Here is a 22,460-nt window from a genome sequence, read left to right as displayed (position 1 = left end):
GGGGGAGTTCACTGTGAGGGAAATGAATGACTGCTACATTTTGCAACAACAACAACAAAAAACGGTGGATCTGCTGTCCAAATAAGAATGATTAATAGCATTGATGAGAACATTTATAACATCTATCTAAACAAGATTTTCCGCTGAACATGTGCATTGTCTGTCCTAGATGTGAAATTTCATATTTAAAAAATAAAATAATATTTTCTTTTAATTTAGAGTTTGGGGGTTTTTCAAGCTTCTTTTCAAAAATACTTTTGAACATTCTTCATTTAAATTGTCAGTGTTGTACATTATTTCAAATGATGCAATAAATGCCAGTATTTTAGTACTGTGTGGCATCAATGTGGGAAAAAAAATAATTATAATAATAAAATTGAAGTCATGCAACTTCGACACTTCCATTCAAAAAAATGTACCTTATTCCAGTACCTGGCAACACTTAATAAATGCTATTTTAATAAAATGCAAGATGCAGGCACATTATCTTATTACACTGAGATGTAATATTAAGAAGTAATATCAAGAAGGCCTACTTAGGGTTTACTCATATTTTGAATGCTAAGCTGTAAAGTGACTTACTATCAGCATACAATTATGTAGCTGCTGCTCTTTTTTAATGGTGGTAATCTTTTATTAAAATAAAATGGTTCTAATGTGATATTTGATTGAAAACAAAAGAGTTTTAAAATTACATCATTTTACATTGCATAATGGGGATAATGTGGATACGGCAGTGTTTTTTATAATAGTATGACAACAACAGTTAATAAAACACAACAAGAATCCTGTGTTACTGGTACATGGGCAAAATATACTACTACTGCGTTCATTTTTATTTAACCAGTCTGTACTGCAACTTTGCAAATTTGTCATGACTTAATTTCCAGACAAATAGAATGGGTGTAAAGTGTGTGTGTACCAGATCAAACATAAACTGTCATAAACAAATGATAGAAACTGAGTAATAACTGAACATGAGTAGGAGCTGCTGCAAGAGCCAGGACATGTATAAGACATGTTCTACATTTATTGACTACAGGCTGTCTTTTGGTTAAGTTATGAGCCATATAAAAAAAAAAAATTATATACACACACACACACACACACACACACACACACACACACACACACACACACACACACACACACACACACACATATATGTACATACAGTACTGACTATCATGTTTCCGATGTTTATTTGTCTGGCGAATGTAGTGCTGATTTCAGCCAGTCTCGGCAGGACTGCCAAAAAGTAACACATGTGACCCTTGACCCCGCCAAGCCATCACTCACACTTGTGCACAAACACACCGACACACAGTGAAACAAAGACAAACAGTATGAGCCTAGACCTACCTTGGTCCTGGACGTAGTATGCTAGAAACAAGTCCAGCTCCTTGACCGATACTGTTATGTGGTGTGGCTGGACACAAAGTGCTGGGTTGGTGCAATGTTGAGACTTGACGAGGCGTTCCCCATCTGTACTTTCCAGAGGGATGCCTTTGAAGAGGATGACCATCACCAGGTCCAGACGCCAAACTTTGTCGGCCTGCCTCAAACAGTCGATCCGGCGGATCTTGCCCTTCTGGTCCGGGTTGGATAGCACACAGCACGGGTGCTTCTTGCCCGTCACGCTGAGGACAAAGTCCTCCCGGTACTCCTGCCGAATGTCCTTACGCAGCTTGGCCAGCAGCCTGGATGCCCATTTCTGTTTAACCTCGGGCTTCTCGCTCAGAAGCTCGTCCTTCACCGCGCGCTCCTCGTCCTTGGACATCCGCTTCTCGTGCTTCTTGAAGTACTTGCGTTTTCTGGCCTGGAGGTTGAACCACGTGTAGGCAATGGCACGGACGTGAGGAAGAAGTGCCTCGATGAAGGGATGAAATTCATCCTGGAGCATCAGAGGGACACAGCGGGGAGAGGGAGGAGAGAAGGATAGGAGGGAAGTCAGACCACAAATTAAACATGTCCTCACAATCAGTCACATTATATCATATTGGCAGTTCCAATAGATTTAAGGCAAGATGTTTCTAGTCACAGAGCAACACTGGTTTTACCATCCTAGATGTATCTAGGCGTACTGCAGGTAGGACAAGGACATTCCTCTGTTTATACCATCTGCCAGCACTACAATAGCACCAAGCCGGGTGACTGACTGCACTCGCGTCTCTGCTCTCCCTTCCCGAACATGCTCTGAGTGGGACGCCTGTGCTGCGGCTACTGCTGCTACAGGGTGAGCATACACTCCTCACAGCATTTCTCTTATCAAACTATCCCCATTCCAACGCAAACTTATGCCATGTTTACAAAGGATGCAGGCTAAGCTGGACGGCCGAGTGTGGATGCAGTCACAAAATGGAAGGTTATGGAGATTTCCACTCTCCTGGCACAGAGAAACAGCCTCGTATACAGCCTGTCCGCACGTTCAAAATACATTCAAAACAGAAGCAGAGGAGAAAGGACGGCATATCAAACGTGTGAAAGCGATCGTGTGAAAAGGTATTTGCAAAGGTTGAGTTTGGACTCGATCCAAGTTCATGCCAAAGTTTTGAGATTAACACGTAGACTGATACTTGCCGAGCTTCATTCCAAAAACCCGAGTCAGTGATATTGAAATCAGGGCCTACTTTTTAAATGTTCCATTTCCCTTTTAATAAAAAAAAAAAAAAAAAAAGTGGGGTGGGAACCTCACTTTTCTGATAAATAATCAGAGACTCAGATTAATATTAGTGGAGATATTTTCAACACTAACTTTACTTTTTCAAATGTTAAATTCTGTCTGGGTTTTCGGTGTGTTTTCATTATGGCATAACACACTTTATAACACGTTATCTTTAATTCTTAACAGAAAAATTACTATAAAACAAATATGAGACAACCTTTTCGATACATATTTGACAGAATTTTTCTTACAACTAAGGGGAAAAAAAAGCTGAATAGCAACATTTCTACAGCAGTTGGCTGGCCTACAGGCTCCTACATCAACAATACTGCAGTAAGTCTCATTCAAATTATAGTGATCTCTTAATGGTTGTTTTCTGCAGGTGGAGGGGTGTGTGGAGGATTTTAGGAGTCGTTAGAAATTACAGCAGCTGGGAGTGACAAGCGGAAACATGAACTTAAACTTTGTTTTAGGTCATTAAAATGTCAAATGTAATCAATATAAGCAGCCCCTTTTGAGCTGGCGTTTCAAGAGTTAAACCACATATTGTTCTTTTTCTTGAAGACAGCCAGGCGGGCTATAGGAAACCACAGAAACCCACTCCCTATCTTCGCCTGCCGCTGGTGAAGCCACATTTCTGGTGTGCTCTTTCGGGCCAATAAAACTCCGCTCCAGAGCAGTAATGTCAAATTCTCATCATTTATTATACAGCATGAATAAACATTTAATTCTCTAAAATCCGTTTTGAAATGTATATTTACTATGGCTACAATATCCATTCGTAGTCTTTTAGAGAGGTAAAAGAAATAGATTAAATAAATTGAGAAGTCCTTTAAATGTCATCTCCTCACTACACTGTTGCCAATTAAACTGACAAAGAGAAGCAGTAAATGCTTGTAAATGTGCTCGGAAGCAACTGTTTCTGAAATCCTTTTCACTCCTGGTTTCCTGTTCAAAAACACATAAATATTCCGTTAATTTTTTTTTCAACCAGGCTAAAGCCAAATGCTGTAAAGATAAATGACTTGGCCGGGGCCTACGCAGCGCACTTCAGCTGCGGCCATAAAAGCACAATCCTCTTAAGTACAAACTAAACCACATCTCAGTCAATCACTTACTTATGCCAAGTAAAATATAAACAGTAAAACTGATCCAGCCAAAACAGTCAGCCACTCTGTCCAAGCCTGAATCACCGGTATCTGCGTCTGATCTTGCTGCAGCGAGAGTGTCTTTATCTCCTTCCAATTCCACCTCCCTCAACTATAAGGGTTTTACTCCAAATACAAATATACACGTGGAAAAAAATATAAACACAGCTCAAGCAAGGCTGGGAGGTGTGTGTGTGTGTGTGTCTGTGTGTGTGTGTGAGGTTATTAGAGGACGCAAATAACCTAATTAAACCTGAGAGAAAATGAGCATAACTGCACCAATTATACATGACTATTAAAACGATAGTCTTGTAATGCTTTTTATGAAAAAAAGACATTTTTACGCACAACTTTACGCACACAAATTGCGCATGGGGATCGGCACTCCACGGACTTTTGATGGGCCTATGGACTGTTAAAGGATTTTTCGTAAGGGCTTCGGTGGACTCTGGGATCTCCAAAGTAAAATAATCGTTCTAAAACAGATCATTTTGGTTGAACAACTTAGATTTCGCTACATTTTCCCCTACAACGCACCACTTCATTGTAGTTATGAATTATGAAAGTATTTACCAAACAGGGCTGAAAGTGCACAATCCTGACGCGTACACACAACTTCCATTTGACTGGCCACTGTCTGTAACATTTGTATTACCAATACCCAAATCACATGTTAAACGTATAGAGAGAAGGGGAAAAACACACACAATACCTGAGTAAGACAAATTGGAGAATACATGACGAGACGGCTACACCAAAAGTGAATGTACTTGGACTGGTTCCTCTGATCACTTTATCGCGCCATTCCCGGACCGGTGGGCACCGTTCAAGACTGGGGAACAGCTATCCGCGTAAAACGACACGAGGTTATCCCAGAACATCCATGAATTTGTGCGATCCAAAGATTGTCGTCTCCCCAGAGAGATTTTATGCAGGAGGTTTCTTTAGTTAGTTGACATGCACGGCGAGCCCTCGTAGAGCCGGTGCAAACGGGGCAGCTGCGTCCTCCTCTACCACTCTGGCTCTCTGCGCGTCTCGGTGCTGTGAGATCTCGTTCATAAAAGCATTGTGGGAAGCTGTGAGTGCGCCGAGTGTGTGACGTTCACCCCTGCTTTAACCAAACTTGATATGAAATCGACCGGTGCACCTTCGGTCCTGCGCGATCGCAGCAAATCAGACCCAACTTTTTTCACCCACGTAATTACACAATCACACTCCTCCTCCTCCTCCTCCTCCTCCTCCCCCTTCTTCTCCTCCTCCTCTTCCTCCTAAACACACAACCTCTATCCACCATCCAGCACCTTCTTCTCCTCCTGGGCTATCTCAAAACACAACACTCACTTGTTTGTGCTTTGGGGACTTTGGACCACAGTCTCGGTCCCCTAGAAACGGAAAAGAGACATTTCCCTCCGCAGCTGTGGGACCCGTCACACCCCCCCCCCCCCCCCCCCCCCCCCCCTTAAATGTTCTCCAAGTTGCTGAAATAATTCATAGGAAAGATTACATAATTATTAGAATACTATGTTTTTTTTAATAGGCCTACAGCTAAAGTTAAGACAAAAAAATAAGCCAATTTGAGATAATAATGTATACATTTTAGTGTATACTGCAGCCTATATGCTCTACAAAAATAAATATATATAGCACTTTCTTATGGTTAGTTTATAGAGGGAATATTAATTTAAAATTAATTTTGTTATAGCCTTATTGGCCTATCTGGACATCTTTTAACAGCTAGGTGTGGAACAGTAATGCTGAAAGGACTGGAAGTTAAGTTACTGTGTGTGTGTGTGTGTGTGTGTGTGTGTGTGTGTGTGTGTGTGTATGTGTGTGTGTGTGTGTGTGTCCCACAGAGATGTCACCAGTCCACATAGAGTTCATTTGCCAAATGGGATGTCAACATATAGGCTGCCGGAGAATCCGTGCCAAATTGAGGATCACTTTGGCCCGACCGTGCCAGTGCTGTTAACCCACTTCTCTACATTACTCAACCGCAGCAGAGACAGGACAGTACGGAGGGAGAAAAAGAAATGTATCAAAATTTTCACATCACAACATTTGAAAGTAATAATAATCCACGTTCACGTACCATTGCACTGTACTGCATGGATTACTAGGGAATCCTGGAGCCTGGTTGAAACACAAGCCGGTGGCTTCACATTTCTCACGTTCAACTTTGTGCTTTGGAGGGTTTTCTCTTGCAGTGATAGCAACAAAAAAAAGTCAATACCGGAAGACTTAGCAGATAGCGGTGAACAGAAGTTGGGAGCACCTCGCGTTATTTTTCTCTTTTTTTTTCTCGTCTTCCGTCCTCTTCAAGTCTCACTTGTTTGGGTCGTTTTTGGGGTTGTTCAGTGAAGTTGAACGGGATCCAGAAGAGGCTGAGTTTTCGCCACTGGGCTGGTCTCCGCCTTCACTTTCACTGCCTGTCTGACTGACTGCCACCCTCCGGCTCTCAGCAGTAACTGTCAAGTCCGATATCATTGCAACCAAACGATTTCCGGTGAGACTTTTTCAGATAAAAAACCCGTATTTGAAGAAACAGCTTGAACAGTTTATCTGCTAGTTCATATGGAATGAACATACAACCTGCACATCATGTGTATCCTATGGAAGACGGACACATTCAGCCGATATCTAATTTTCACGGCTCTACCCATTCAATGCAAGTTAGCAAGGCATTTCTAAAAAAAAAAAAAAAAGACTAATGTCAAAATTGTATAAAATACTATGAACTGCAGTTGTTTAAGCTTCGTGACAACGCATTTTAAATCTAAACCCACAAAAGTGTTCGCCTTTATTCAGTTTATCCGAAAGCCTCATACATCAAACCTCTAAAGTAGCTAGCAAGTGTCGCCATGTTTGTTTTGTAACGCTTTGTGCTAACGTAGCTAGCTAACGCTCGACTTTAAGGTTACAGTAGTACATATGACGGTGTTAACAATGTTAATACAGTAAAGTAAAGGTGTATCATTTAATTTAAAATACATTTAACTCCAACACGAGACATATTCTACCTCTTATTTTGACAGCAAAAACTCAACTTTTCCCGGGTATCGTGTAGCTGTTTCGCTGCAGCTTGACAGCTCAGTTTTGTAACAGGGATTGAATTCTGGCCTCTCATTGGCCAGAAGCAGTGGCCCAGGTTGCTTTCTACCCTGGGCCCCTCACTTCCGCTCCTCTGACGTGCTGTTTGCGGCTTGACAGAGCCGCTGCTTGCCTGAATGAGCCAATAGCAGCTGACTAGTGATGGGATGTGGCCAATGACTGATGGTGGAAATCAAAACACTGCACTTATTAATGCTCTTTCACATGCAGTTGTCATATTAGATCATATTTATTTCATATTTAATTAATTTAAAAAGTATTGCTGTGATTATCAGTATTGCTTATTATGATAATGGTGATGTTCATTACTATTATTTGCAGTTATAAGAGAAAAGTGTCAGTATAGGCCACCACTGATCTAAACATCTAGCAATACCAATATACATTTACAAGTCATGTAGATGCAGAAAAAGGTTCAGATTTTCACATGTGGCCTACAGTGTAATGATAAAGGAATTTTATGTAATAACGCTGATTTGAAATATCATTTCCACAATTTCCCCTAACTATTTTTAAATAGCATGCTTAAATAGCAATTGCATGGGAAGCACTGATCTGGGTACTGTTGTACGGCAATGTAATTGTAATATAACGGCAGCGTAATGCATCCGTGGTATGGCGCCCATTAAGTAATAAGAAAAGCAGTATAGCAGCAGTGATGACAGCAGTGTTGTAATAGTAGGATAGTAATGGTGCAGCAATGCCAGTGCAGTTGACTCATTCAAAAAAAAAAGTACTCAGTGGCCAAGACACCATTCCATAATCCATAATCACAGCAGACAATAGGATTATATGACTTGAATGGGTAGTCTGACAACATATTTTACTGCTCTCTAATCACTGTTATTCACACCATTTAACAATGTCAGTGCTAGGTGGGACCATAACAAACACCTAATAATCAGTTGAGGTTCATTTCCAACAATTATTAGGCTGAGAGCATTCAGTTGTAGAAGATGTGTCTATGAATTGCAAATCAATGGTCATTTTAGGCTAAGTTCAGCCTGATATTGTTGATGTGTCAATTTACACTTCTTCAACAAAGTTATATGCAGACATGAGGCAGAATAAAGCTTGTCTTTTTGACCATTATGTCTTTAAAAATTCATTTAGACGCCTACTAAATGGAAATTTCACTCAATAAAATATTACTCACTCAATACATTTTAGAACATTTTTTAAAAATACACCCAGTATCACCCTACATAATCTAGTATTATTTATACTTATAAATCTAGTGCATTTTACTTTTAATTTATGTTGATGGGCAAGATATCATTAAAGGGTAAATCATAACCATATCCCATGACTCCATATTCTCTCTGCCACCAGCATTATATGGTGCACATGGCACGAGCCTCCACAGTCATCCCCTGTGAGTGCGGACCTACCCCCCCCATGTGGCCACAAACCTAACTGCTAGTTTCTAGTCTGGGACCGGCTGGAGAATTAAAACTGAGTTGCAGAATATCTTTGGGCTCATTTTTTGTGTGTCATTTGAGCAATTTAAAACACAATTAATACCCGAGCCTATAGGAGAGTTATGGAGAAGTTTGTCTCCATATTCAATAAATTGGCACAGCAATCTAAATGTAAACGCTTCCTTCAGGTGCAACATTCTTCACATGGTAATAACTGGCACAACAATAAAATCAGTTGTCTTATTACATGCTATATGTTTTATATTTTGAATTTTAAAATATGAACACCTTTGGTTAAAACAGAACAGGCTACTTACGTGATGCTGAGTACAAATATTCATAGAAGCAAAAGCATGTGTTAAAAATATTAGCAAAGGTGTTCTAGGAAGACATCATGCACAACATCAGGGTTTTTTATTTGTATTTTTTTTGTATTTTACACCATCAGGTGGCGATGTACCTGTGTTATTACCGTGGTTAACCTCCTGTGTCATCTGGTTATGATCTATTATCACATCAATATGCTGGACATCTATCTTAATAAACCAAAGAATACAAAATATAATTCTGATTAAAAATCAAAATTATGTTTTTGATCCTAGGCTTGACCAGTCTTTACTTTGGTTTATTAAGATAGATGTGCAGCATATTGATATGATAATATCATACTGGTATACAAATTGTGGTACATATATATATAAATGTATACTGTATATATCAGAATCAGAAATCAGTAAAAAAGCTTTATTGCCAAGTATACATACAAGGTATTTGTTTTGGTGTTTAGGCACATGTCACACATTCTCTAAATATAAGTAAATTAAGAAAATCAAGTATTAAAATATAAACAATATGAATATATATATACACAGTATGTGTTAAAAGCAATAATAAAAAGAGCAGTACAGCAGAGTAAGTACAGTGGCATGTAGAGCCAGAGGTGGAGTATGTACTGTACACATACTGTACTACAAGGCTACTGCTATGCTGCTTCTATTACCTGAGTGAGCATAATATCTTGTTATTATAATTATAGATGTTTTTTCTATTATGCTTAGGTTTTTAAGAGCAACCATATAGGAAGTTCACTGTGTGATCAAGCCACTTCCAATTAGACCTTTCATAACAGATGGGGGTCATTTTTCTGCTGCTCAAGCCTTCAATATTTTAATCTTTGGTATGAACGTTGAAATAAGTGTTTTTTCAAACTTTTCAGACTTCCCATCCTCCTTTGTCCCTGCTTGTTGAAATTGCTCTTATAACTCTTATTCATAAAAGCATGAAGGCTATCTCTTACGACATCAACTTGCAGATAAACAGTAATAGTTGAAGCTGATTAAACTGTAGTTGATGTCTTCTGTTTATACAGCATAATCTAAATGCATACATGATAAAGATGTTGCCATAGCAAGAGCATAGAATGAATATCACTAGAATTAAATTCCTACGTTGTTGCCATGACATAGAACATGTCTGAAAACAGGACAACACAGTGAAGCATGCAGCAGCCTGGCCTGAGCAGAAAGGCCCATTCTCTGATCTCACGTGCACTGAGACAGACAAACAAACTTTAACTTAAAGCACAATGAAAGCACCACTGTAGTCGGACTAGTAAATAAATATTTAGAGAGAAATGTCAGCCTGCGTGGCCTCTTCAGCATGGGAAAGGCGCGGGCCGGAGAAAGAGCTCTTTGTCTGACACTATCAAATTAACACTGCAGAGGGTGCGCAGAGAGGTGCACTCGAGGAACACCCAAGGGAGCCTAAATACTCCCTTTAGTTATTCATCTTGGCCAAAAAACCCAGCTATCATAAAAAAAACACATTTGAACAGCTTCTCTCCTATAAAACCCTTGATTCATTGCAATATATCTGGTATTAAAACAGTTCAATGATCAACGATTCAGCTGCTGGCCTTGAGGATCACATCAGTTCAGAAATGAATGTTAGTTCCTGCCAGGGATGCTGTTGAAAATATCTCTTCAATAAATACATAAATAAAAACACATCTCATTTGAATGGGACGCCCCAAGTAAAGTGCTGCACTCAAAACCTTTCATATTACAAATCCTCCTCCACAATACCCATTTCTTCTGCTAATGTAGTCAATCTTGACCTGGGCACAGACACAAAGACACAAGCAGCAACTCCCAAAAGCAACACAAAATTGAGACATAATATTTCAAGAGGGTAATCAGCAGAACATGAAATTTGGAGACTAGAAATGGCTACTTACAGATATATTTTCCCACACAATTTCAGAAGACATCATACGATTACAGAAATAACTGTTTTTTAAAGTGGATTTTTGCTTGACAGGGATGTCCTTAGCAAAGGGGATCGGGAAGACAAAAGAGGTCCACTTACCATCCACCATGTCCTCGCTGACATGTCATAACAAAGCTGCCATTTGATGGACCTCTCCGGCAGTGTCCCAGCCATCGCCGTCCTCCCGGGTGTCATCGGATGCAGCCCAGTGGAAGATAAGACACCTAATCAGAGGGGCACCAGTCCAGGCATGCTGAGCCACATGTAGGCCAGTCCTTGACAAAGTTGCATCATGGGAGGAAAAAACAAATCAGCAACAACTTGACCAGAGACTTGTGGTAATTACAAGAGACGTGACCCTGCGACCCTCTTCCACCCCCCCCCACCACCCCCCTACATCAACCTCCTCCCCTTCTCTCCACCCCCCTTTACCAGTGCTGGGAGTGATCCACTAAATAGCCGGGGCAGCTCTGAGCTGAAGGTCCAGTCTAACTACTTCTGCATAGTAAAATGCCCAGTGTGAGGACTTTGTTAAAGGATTTTCTATTGTCCCTGAACATGATTGTTCTCATTCAAAGGCGGTCTTATCCATAAGCTATGATGCAGTCATAAAGATCGAGGAGACCAGGATCAAGATGAAGAGACCTGTTGCATTCAATGTCAGGGTTCAATGGAGCCAACTGTATTCTGAGCCGTGAATTAAGACCTTTGGCGTGTCCATGTAAATGTTATCCGAATGCCAGCTGAAAAGAGCTTTTCTCTCCTGCCACATTCCAATCCTCCTCGCTGAGGCCGCTCGGTGGCAGCTGGATTTCCCCACGGGGACGGTGGGTGGACGTAGCAACGGTTACTTAGCATTGGTTAAAACAAATACATGAAGTGGAAAAAAACAGGGCAAGGGAAATGAAAAATGGCACTTGACTGTATTGTAGTATGGGTTGAATTTTTGGCGCATATACACTCAAGTCAGATTGAACATATTAGCCCTTATCTCACAAAATACAATTGACAATTCATAGAAATGTGATGGAAATTAAGTGGTACTTTAACTCTCTAATTAGACACCTGCAGTATAGATAAGATGCTTTATGTTTGCACTGAATAGCGGCTTTTTTTCAGCCCACCTGACTTTAATAAAGCACTAATTAGGAGATAGCTAATTTAATTTGTTCTTAAAGAACAATACTTTATTTTAATGTTCTGTTTCAGTAAATATTGGGCCCTATTTAACAGCTCTTAAAACCTACTTAACATGTTCACCATCATCATACTTAATGCCCTTTTCCAATTGCATGAGATTATTGATTATAGACATGATTGTGAACTGATCCACTACGGAAAATGAAGAGCAAGCTGTAATACAAGGTTAAAAATAATTAACTTTCATGTGCAATTGGTGATCACAGCACATATTTTACACAGCAGTACCCCTCCTGAATCCCAAATTTGAATTTCTCTTGCAGTTTTCAAAGTTTTTTACATGTGTTTATTAGGGGTCAAACAGGAAGTTCATCCTCTCAAGTTGAATAACCCCAAACATTAGTTACATCACCATGTAGGATCAACTATGGGACATTTCTTTGTCAGGTATTTGTATCATCCAGCTCACCTTAAATGTGTTCGTCATTCTTTTGGAGAAAGGAAAACTTCAAGGCCGAGCTCGTGCAAGAGCCGCTTACTCGTAAACCGTATTGATTTTGAGGTTGAAAATCGATACGTTTTATCGTCTTGATTGGATTAACTGTTTCAAGTTCAACTTTTAATTGGATTTCTACTTTCTAACGAGAGCTTATTTGAAAATCAATAGGCCAATCAATACCTCCATGTTCAGGAAGTTCAGCTGCGGAGCTGAAAATGGAGGAACGTAGCCGACACCTGCCACTGGCAACCCATCCACAGGACCCGCTGGGGTCGAAAAAATGTAATTATGTTTTCATGAACAGTGTCAAACAACACTATAAAAGTTTCTTACTATGCTGTGGTGGAATCAGAGAGTAAGGCTTCTGAGAAACTGTCTTTGAAAGATTTGAATTGATTGTTTTAGGTAGCATTTTATGGATACATAAAAGTATGGGAACAATAAGAAACACCAACAACAACTACAAATTGTTTCTTGTCAAACATTGTATCTTCATAGCAGAACTACGTTCTAAGAAAAGCTGATGTTGGGGATAAGGATATATGACCCATATGGGTAGAAACTCTAAAAATGACCACGCTACCAATACTTTTTGTGATCCGATCATAAATTCTATCTTCCATCTCTGAGACTTAATCCGTGTCAGCAGAACACGCCAAGCCACTAACTCCAATCCTAGACAGGTAAACCGCCTTGCATCTGGGAGATAACTGTTCCCAGCGTAGTTTATGTTTATCAAGCATGTGGCTAATTATTTCTTTTGTTCAGCCAGATGTCATAGACTGTAAGAGTAGCAGGTGGTCACTTATGTAATTAGTCCAGTTGACCAACCATTACCAGAGATTAAGAGCACATTTAACCCAGCCAGAGGCCGACTGCTATTATCCAGACAGGACTCCTTCAATTTTACCGTCCCAAAGCCCACACTCACTAATTACGTTCCACCCCAGGCTCATTGAAACACACTGGTGGGTTTGTGTTAATAATGTGTGGACCAAAACTGGTTAAAACACTGGTTAACCCGAAAAACAATAGACCAGGACAAGATGTTTTTGTAATTCATATTTACTAATTGACATATCTCCAAAGATATTGTGAAGCATCTCCATCAAGATCAAGTATCAGCCATAGTACTACAAGAGGAATACAAATTCAAATACTACATGATTGAGGACAGCTATGTTTTGTAATATTTACCCTGATAATGTATTTTATAGGTGTCAAAAGTGTGGTCTGAGGATCACGGGGTGTCCTTTACATAATTGAGGAGATCCCTTAGAAAATGAGGGATATTTAAATTTCATGACTAGTGTAACCCTCATGTTGTCCTCGGGACAAATTGACCCGTTTTCCTATATCAATGTTCTTTTTAATTACCCCAAATAACATGATTGATTCCACATAATGCCTTTTGGTGAGCCCAAATCTCTACTTTCATTAATTTATTTTTTTATAACTTATTCAATTTAAAGCATTTGAAACATAAATTGAAGGGTTTTTGAAATAGTATTGAGTAAAAGTTGACATATTCCAGTCTGTGATTATCATCAACATCCATTCCTTTAATTTTAGTCTCAATAATTCCTAATTTCTGCTATTCAAACTCAAACATTAGGTATAATTTCCAAAAAATTAGGTTAATTGACCATAAATTCCCAAAACAACTGTAAATTAAAGTTCATGAGTTAGTGTTACGTAGTGTTGAAAACATCCGAAAAGTGAAAAACATTGAAAAAAGCTTCAAAAGTGTTGAAAAAAGGGACAAAAACTTCAGAATTAAAAAAAGAAAAATTGATAAAAAGCATAAACAAAAGTGTTAATTTTCAATTTTGACGGGAAAACAACACAAGAAACCTGAAACATAAAGAACCACGGTGTTGTGAATGGAAGGACAAACAGTTTGGATTTATTAATGTGACCTACACATTAAAATACAAATGATCATTTTTTTTGCCAATATTGAGAACCCTGCATGATGAAATCAAGGTTTCTGATTGGTCAAGACAAGCTAGTTGGGGTTGTTGAGGGCAATAAAATAGGTGTGTAAGACTGCATTTGCGCGTGGGCGTGTGTTCCATGGATGTTTTAAACGTGTAACCATTTTAGACAACACACATAGATTATGTTCACGGATCATGCACACGTTACACACGCCTCACTGGGACTGTTAGGTTGGAGACAGCTGAGCTGCTTCTTGGGCTCCGACTGTGACACAAAATGGCTGAAAATTAGAATCAAACTTTTTTTTTAAAGGGGATATTTTGTCCATGGCAGAAAACATCATGAGTCCATTCAAATGCTCAAAGGTTTAAAAAGCTAATTCTGGATGTTTTCTCTGAGATAAAGAAGCCTGTTGTGTGTGTTGAACCGGCCAGAAGGATCAATCTTGACATCTCTGAGTGGGGGCCTCTGTGTCATCACATTACACATTTTACGGATGGTTACATCACTTAATAGATAAAGGGAAGCGTTGTGTCTAAAGTCTTTGAATACAATAGAACAGAATAGAACAAAAAGCCTTTATTGTCATTAAACATAAGTGCAGTACCTGTGCAATGAGATTCAAGCAACCCCTTTACAGTGTTGAGATTGAGTATTAAATATTGCAATGTAATGAAATTAAATGGTTATGCATTAATAATTAATAATAAATTAATTAATGTGCTCCATGATGTCCTTCTAAGCCACTGTTGTCACACCAAGCTTCCAAGACATGATAAAATATAGTAACCATGTCTAGACATATTTGCTTCAAGAAGCATAGAGACATTCACTGAAAGATGAAGGTAATGATAGGACGATAGAAACTTGCTGCCTGCTAACTAAGTGGTGTTAGCTTAGCTAACTAACGTTGTTAGTGTTAGCTCTTCAGCTAAATGCTACTGTTACAAGAGTTTATAAAGTGAGGCTAGAGCAGTATGCAGTACGGTGTATGTACGATTGCTGATTTTGACATCATGTCCTACCCTAATTTAGCTAATTAGTTTTTAGCCTGAGCTGCAGCAAAAATTCGGTTTCTAAAGGGCAAGCTGAAAAAAAAGAAAACAATCCGCTCAAATTCCCATTGGCTTTTTATACATAAAGCAATGCATAGAATAATTGTAGTGTAACTATTTATTTTACAAAACTTAACTGCTCCAGTGTTTGAGGTATAAGTAAAAACAAATGCTTAAAAACACATTCCAAAAACAGCAAATGAACAATGTGAAGCAAACTGCCCAGGTCCAAACTGAGAGCCCTGGGGGACGCCAGAGAACAGCTGGGAGTTGCTGTCTGTTACTCTGCTCCTAACAACATGAGGCGTTGAGGCTGACAAGTGGTTAAATAAAGATGTACTGTAAAACACAGCAGCTACAGTAGTGGTAATCAAGGCTGAAGTACTCTGAAGTAGACACATGTGTAAGTTGGGTAGTGACTGGTCAGTGAGAATCAAGTGAACCCAATATACATACTTACAGATACAATACATATCAGATTTGTCACCACTGTTCTAACAATACAGATGGCTTATTGCTTTCAAAACATATTTGTAAAATAAATTGAATGTAAACTATCAGTACGCCCTTATTGGTCAATCACACACATTTGCCCAACACCTAACAAACAGAAAATCAAAACTAATAACTCACACAAACATCCAAGAACCTGAATCGGAGTTATAAAAACCACTGAGCAAAGGGATCGACACACACCATGCGAATGATTTCACATATGATTAAAACAGAAGATACACATAAAATACAATAACTTTAAGTGGAGACTTGTTTTTAAGAGTGCCATTGATGCAGTGAAACAGTGCTAGTGTGTAAATCAGTGCATTATATTGAATTCAGAAATGTGGTAAAACATGCATTTACTAAAACACTATTGCAACATTTCCCCAGGTCTTTGGCTTTAATGGAGACCAACATGAGTGTTATATACTGTGAAAGTAAAAAGACCTAGAAAGGCACTTCAAACTACGAAGATATTATTATATATTTACCACATGGCAAGCTTTGTTTTTGCACAGGTTTAGCTATGGGATTGCAAAGTATCATATGCAATGACAACCACGCTACACCAGTATTAATATGCACGGTTTTATCTTTGTCTGTTAAAAAAAGATTCAAACAAATCTCTTAACAGTACCATAGCGTTAAAAAACAACAACCCATAAATAACTCATGTCACCACAGTAGACTAATCTGCTAGTGTTTGTATTACTTATAAATATGTGCATTTATAAAGCCACAAGTTCAGACATGTTTAAGACCTAACTATGACATTTGTAGGAATCATTGATATTATGTAAATGACATGTATTTGCTTTCTTGCCATGACTTAGATAAGATCATTTACACTTCCTGGCATGAGAATATACTATATAGTATATATATATCTCATCTTACACTGGGCAAGAAAGCAAAAATAGTGTATTTACCAAAATGTCCAACCATTCCTTTTAAGATAAACAGCGTTTTCTTTGAGGTTAGTGTGTGGCACTCGAACCCCATTAACAAGGATTTCACAACAGATTATGATCAGGTGATGATAGGAACTGGCTGATTATACAGCACGTTTGATTAGAACATATCCAGCCTAAGATTGAAGAAGAAACTCGTTTCTAATTTGAGATTTTTTACCACGGCATGTTCAAGTACTAACTGTCATAATAGTGTCACATATTAGCCTTCAAGTTATGACCTTTGTTCTTTGACCATGCTTCATAAAACATCTCTTCATAGAGTCATAAAAGAATGCAATAAAACATGAATGAATCATCAAGTGATCACAAATTAAAGCAATGCAGGTGGGGGCAGATTCCTTCACCGTTCACGAGACACTTCCGAACCGGAACCACGAAATATCAAAACAAAAACACAGCTCATGCTTTCAAAAAAATTAAAAAGGTTAACGTAGGTGAAAGAAACAAGGCACAAACTTTATACGTAAAAACCTGCCTTTGTACTAGCCACGCGGGTCCTGTCTGTAGCTGGTTACAGGCCAGTAGGAAGGCTCTTTGTTAAAGTAGCCTGAGAGGGGTCCCGTTCGCCAGCTGCTTTCAGGTGCCATCCTTCTGATGCAATTAGCCATTTAAAATTCCCAAATGCTAAAAACAGCAGTCACAGTGAGTAAAAAAAGCAACATTTCCCATCACTCCCTTGTAGAGACCGCCGCCCAGCTCCCATAGCACAAACGGGGACGGTAGAGGCGGACAGAGGGATTCTAAAGTGTGCATACAGTGTGTCATCATGGCGGCCGCTAGAACATCTGTGCAGGCGGGAGGAACCGTGGCGTTGCCGGCCTACACGTGGGTGCGGAAGTGGTGCCTGGCGTGGAGCGCCTGGCGGTCTCGGAGCGGGATGAGCCACAGCAGTTTCCAGCGAGTGCCGCAGACTTCAGCTAGCGCCCACTGCCAGGATTTCTTTGAGCCATTTCTGAAAAGAAGATACAAAAAAAAGGCATTTTTAATGTTGCAACGGACTGTTTGAAAGCTAAAGCTGGAGCTAGCAGCCAGTTAGCTGAGTTTAGCTTAGCATAAAGACTGTAAACAAGGGGGGGACACAGCTAGCGTGGCATTGGGTGCAAACAGAGCTAAAAAGACTCACATTTCCTTGGAGAAGAGAGCCATTTTCTCAAGGGTGGTGGTATCCTGTAAGGGAGATAAAAAGGAGAGAACAATGCAAGATGAGAGGATTGATTCATCTATTGCTGCTGTCGACAGCTCCAGCTATTAAACACTTTTCTCTACCGTGGAGGCTAAGTATAGACGTTTCTAACGTTACATACAGCCAAAAAATCTCCAATCCAATCGACTTTATTTAAATAGCACAGTTTTAACAAACACAGTTTTCAAAGTGCTGCACAAAAAGATAATACAGAATAAATAGATAACATAATAAAAGCACAGTAAAAAGACGAGGTACCCAATTTGAAGAAAAAAAAACTAAAATACCCAGCCAGCATATGGGAAAAATATGCAAGTATACACATAAGATCAACACTCTACCTGGTGTTAAAAGCCAAAGAGAAATGGTGGGTTTAAGAGGAGATTTAAAAGGAGACAGAGAGGTCTAATGTGCAGAGGCAAGCGCTCGGCCCCCCTTTGACCTTCAGCCTAGCCTTAGGCCCCGAGAGGAGCAGCTGGTCAGCTGACCTGAGAGATGGCTGGGGGTGTAGGGGTGCAGCAGCTCGGAGAGGTAAGGGGGGGGAGGGGGGGCAAGGCCAATCAAGGCTTTAAAAGCAAATACATTTAAAAAATAAATAAAAATAAATCCTCAAATGGCAGCCAGTGGAGTGAATAGGTGAAATATGCTCATACTTGCTTATGCCAGTTATAAGACATGCAGCAGCATTTTGTCCCAGTTGAAGATGAGCAACAGAGGACCCCACCCCCCCACCCCCCATATGAAATGCATTACAGTAATCCAGCCGAGTGGTCGGAAAGGCGTGGATTACTGTCTCAATCTTGATGAACGCCTGTAAATCACTTTGGCTTGTAAAAAAATTAAAAATAAAAACTATGTCAACCCTTTACCTGCAGGATGTTAAACATCCATATCTCTCTCCTACTGGCATTGATGGTTTAATTTTTGGGTGTTATGTGTAGTTTGCTAGAAAAGAGAACTTGCTTCAAAAAGACAGACATGCTCAATTAAAATGCAAATAAGTACCCTTAATGTGATAGATCCTACAAAGCGACACTAAGCAGTAACATTGGCTTGAAAGAAGTTGCTGCAGTCAGAAGACATAATCCATATTTAGAGCACATTCAATGGGACGTGCAGTCCCTACTCAGTACTCACGGAGAGGATGCCTGCCATCTGACTGTAGAACATGCTGGTCATGCCCCCGAACATGACCAGACCCATGAGGGTCGAGCCCCGCAGCAGAGCCAGTTCGTGGCGCGTTGTAAACTTCTCCTTCAGAGGAAAAACTCAACATCAGCCCTTTGTTCCTCTTATCATCTCAAAGCTCCGTGTGATGACTTTTTCATGGTAAAATATTAGCTTCTATATCGGTGGTGTAGCTGACTTTGACAGGAAGAAACAAAGCATGTAGCAGCGGCCCAATAAATAAATTAATACAGGGACTAGCAGTCCACATTGCTACACATGTATGCATGAAATATATGTACCTGGTCTAGTCCTGTCAGTGGCTGGAAGTAGTAGTACTGGCAGAAGTCCAGCACCAGGGTGAACAGACTGAGAACCTGAGTGTAGAAGCAGAGCTGCAGGAAGAGCCAGTGGTTGTCTTCGCCCACACAGTTATTGATCCTGGAAGGAAATAAACAGGATTTGAGACGTCAGCTTTTATCATTTTTGTCAGTTTCCATGAAAAAAAACGAAAAAAATCCCAGAAATATATTTATAGCAAAAGCCTGCAAAGCAACTATATACTGTATTTCATACAATGTTGAGGGATTTTGCTCTATTCATTTCTACTTTCCAACACTGTTTTTAACAGGTGTCTAATAACGTAAAACACCTTTATGAGAGTGTGTGTGTGTGTGTGTGTGTGTGTGTGTGTGTGTGTGTGTCCTTACCAAGGGCAGTGGTGGTCCATCCTGCGTACACAGTGGCCACAGCGACTGCAGTGATGGGACCTTTTGGGTCTCATCAAGTTGCACTTATTACACAACTCCCAGTGCTCTCGCTCTGTTACATAACAACAGTGAGTTGTTAGCTGCTTACTAGTGGTAGAAATGGCATTAGTAGCAGACATAGTGACACGTTAATACCATATTCAAACCTATTCACTGTTGAAAGTATTAGTTGATTTCAATTAACATGGTAGAGATCAACTATGTCCAGTTAGTTACAGGAGTGACAATATCTGGATGAAAAGTTAATTGTGCACAATCTGACACACTGGATTGTATATCCATACCAGAGTGAGGTATGTGGGGGTCCACAGGAAGACGGCCCGGATCAGCTGTGGAGGCTCTGAGCAGGGCTGCTAGGCAGAGTGCTGATGCTGTGTAGTAACCTGAGGTGATACACAGTGGTTAATTTGACTTTGACTTAGAGCGTGCAATACATACAGCCTAGTCAGAAATTACAACTACTTGTTTTCAGTGGTTCGGCCCTAAATAGTTGAGAAACAACTCTACTCACCAACAACTATGGCCCAGGGGATGTGTCCCTCATTGTAGTGTGGAAGGAGAACCAGTTTGGGAATAAAGAAGGTGTTGTAGAGCCAGATCCCGAACACCACGCTGATGCACAGCCAGCCCATGGGGTCCACCACAAAGTGTAGTCGTAGCTTCATGGCTGCGGGCACTCCGAGGTGGGGGGGGACCTACAGTGTACCCCAACACACAAACAGATGCAAAAGTCCATTTCATTCGACGATCAGAAATAGATTTCCAGATCAGAGATAGGAACTGGGGGACTGAACTTTCCCTGAGCTCTCACACCTAGGTATTGAACTTGACATCCATGTTTTTCTGTAGTTTCTGTGATACCATCATCACCATCAGAGGTAGTTAGCATCACAAACCTGGGAGATTTTGCCTTAAATGCTGTTACATAAGTGTAAGCTTATATGTATAGATGACTAACCAACAGCAAATAATTGAGATACCATGATGTGGAATCTCAACCCTGGCCTACCACTCTGATATGAAGCAGGTGTGTAGAAACAAGCCCAGACCTTATCTATCTTCCAGATTCTTCCATTGGCTTTACATGATGATGATGATCTGCTAATGAGGCCCAGTCTAAAGACCATGCTGTACTAGCAGCTGTTAAACCTGCTCGACTGCTCCATCGTTGCCCTGATAGCACCGCCAGCCGAGAGGGGCTCGGCTCTGACGCGCTGGTCCCCCTTAAACCCTCTTCCTGTGTGACATCAGCGGGCTAGCGTTCAAAATGACATCATTCAACGTCACTGAGCATTTCCTACGTGACAATTAAATAAAAAAAACACGATACGTACTTTGTAGTTGTTGTTTTATGTAACGCGGGTATCAGCGGAGCTGTACTTCCTCATCCGAGCCTCCGGGCTGCACAGGAGCAGTGGCGTGCTACCTGCACGCTGCAGCACAAACACACACGCACTTCCGCTTCATTTGGGTTTACAAAATAAAACATGTTCTACACGATTATATTCTAGTAATGCATTAACAGTGGAGTAATTTTGCTGGATTTCATCTATGTTTTTTCTTTAGCTGATTTGCAGGTATTTTAAAACACTACTGAAGGTTGGCTGATGGAAAAATAATATTCACTTTTTAGGCAAATATTCAACTTTTGAATTATAGGTTAATATAGTTCAGTGCTTCATGCATTTCTAATTAACCCTCATGTTGTCCTTGGGTCAAATTGACACAAACAATGGGCCATTGAAATAATGTCAACATTTAAAAAAATAAATAAAAAAACAAACATAAAAAAAGCATCTGCAACATTAAAAAGTGACAAAAATGACGAAAAAGTAATAATAATAATAATGTTGGAAAAAAGTGACCAACAGGGCTTTTTTTTCCTTCATGGTTGACGGGAAAACGACACAAGCGTTAAGCTTTTTTTTTAATTTATTTCTGTTTTACTTTCTTTTATATACCTCTTAGTCTCCTTATGTTGCCTTTTTTAATTGGGATGGCTGCTACAATATCATAATGTAGGCTACCATTGGGATTATTGATGACTTATTATACCAATGAATCAGTACTTAACAAAAAAGGCCTACTATCTATCTATCTATCTATCTATCTATCTATCTTGGTGGGACCCATTGTTTTATGTCTATGTGTGCACCCCTCGGACTTTTATTTGAACGACAACATATGCAGTTTCCGTCTTGTTCAATGGCAGCTTGATGCCGTGGACAGGTGGCGTGTGTGTGTGTCTGTGTGTGTGTGTGTGTGTGTGGGGGGGGCTTGGAGCGCAGTGCACCACGGGTCTGCTGCCGCCTTCTGGTAAACTGCATGTGCATCAAGGCTTTAAACTAACCAACACTTATTAGGCTATATTATAAATTACTTATATTTTATTCGAAGCAAATATAAGGATGTTGCTTTTATTCCCCGCCTCAACACTAGGCCTACTGTGTAAATTATTATATAAAACATACTAAAAACATGAATTATTAAACAGCTCGGCGTCATACTAATGAAAGACCTGTCATTAATCTTAAGGTGACACACACTTATATTATTGGGACATTTTAATGTAGCCTACCAAAGTAAAATGTCAAGACAAAAATGAATGAAAACTATGCTATAT

General features: G+C 39.9%; 2 protein-coding genes across 9 annotated transcripts in view; both read right to left on the bottom strand.

Moving 5' to 3' along the window:
- The window catches only part of LOC117934638 (nuclear factor 1 B-type-like), a 59,076-nt gene extending 52,822 nt beyond the window's left edge, over positions 1-6,254 (bottom strand). For 2 of the 8 annotated variants that reach the window (XM_034856476.1, XM_034856474.1), the window contains exons 1-2: positions 4,526-5,012; positions 1,363-1,894 (exon numbers count right to left, since the gene is read on the bottom strand). In XM_034856476.1, the coding sequence (XP_034712367.1) occupies positions 1,363-1,894; positions 4,526-4,552 (559 nt within the window). In that variant the 5' untranslated portion in view covers positions 4,553-5,012. Of the gene's footprint in view, positions 1-1,362; positions 1,895-4,525; positions 5,014-5,902 lie in introns of those variants that run through there. The other 6 variants (XM_034856472.1, XM_034856473.1, XM_034856471.1 and 3 more) reach the window with 6 other exon arrangements.
- Positions 2,391-20,565, bottom strand: zdhhc21 (zinc finger DHHC-type palmitoyltransferase 21). The gene is made up of 8 exons (XM_034856481.1): positions 20,349-20,565; positions 20,122-20,220; positions 19,778-19,889; positions 19,370-19,508; positions 19,038-19,154; positions 17,841-17,884; positions 16,791-17,669; positions 2,391-2,404 (listed from the first exon to the last, which is right to left on the bottom strand). The coding sequence occupies exons 1-7, from the start codon at positions 20,500-20,502 to the stop codon at positions 17,537-17,539; spliced, it is 798 nt and encodes a 265-aa protein (XP_034712372.1). The 5' UTR covers positions 20,503-20,565; the 3' UTR covers positions 2,391-2,404; positions 16,791-17,536.
- Between the last annotated feature and the right edge of the window lie 1,895 nt (positions 20,566-22,460).

This window comes from Etheostoma cragini, chromosome 19 (genome assembly GCF_013103735.1).
Source record: "Etheostoma cragini isolate CJK2018 chromosome 19, CSU_Ecrag_1.0, whole genome shotgun sequence".
Lineage (NCBI taxonomy): Eukaryota > Metazoa > Chordata > Actinopteri > Perciformes > Percidae > Etheostoma > Etheostoma cragini.
Note: the sequence above shows the minus strand (reverse complement) of the source record. Positions and strands in the feature narration are given on the sequence as shown.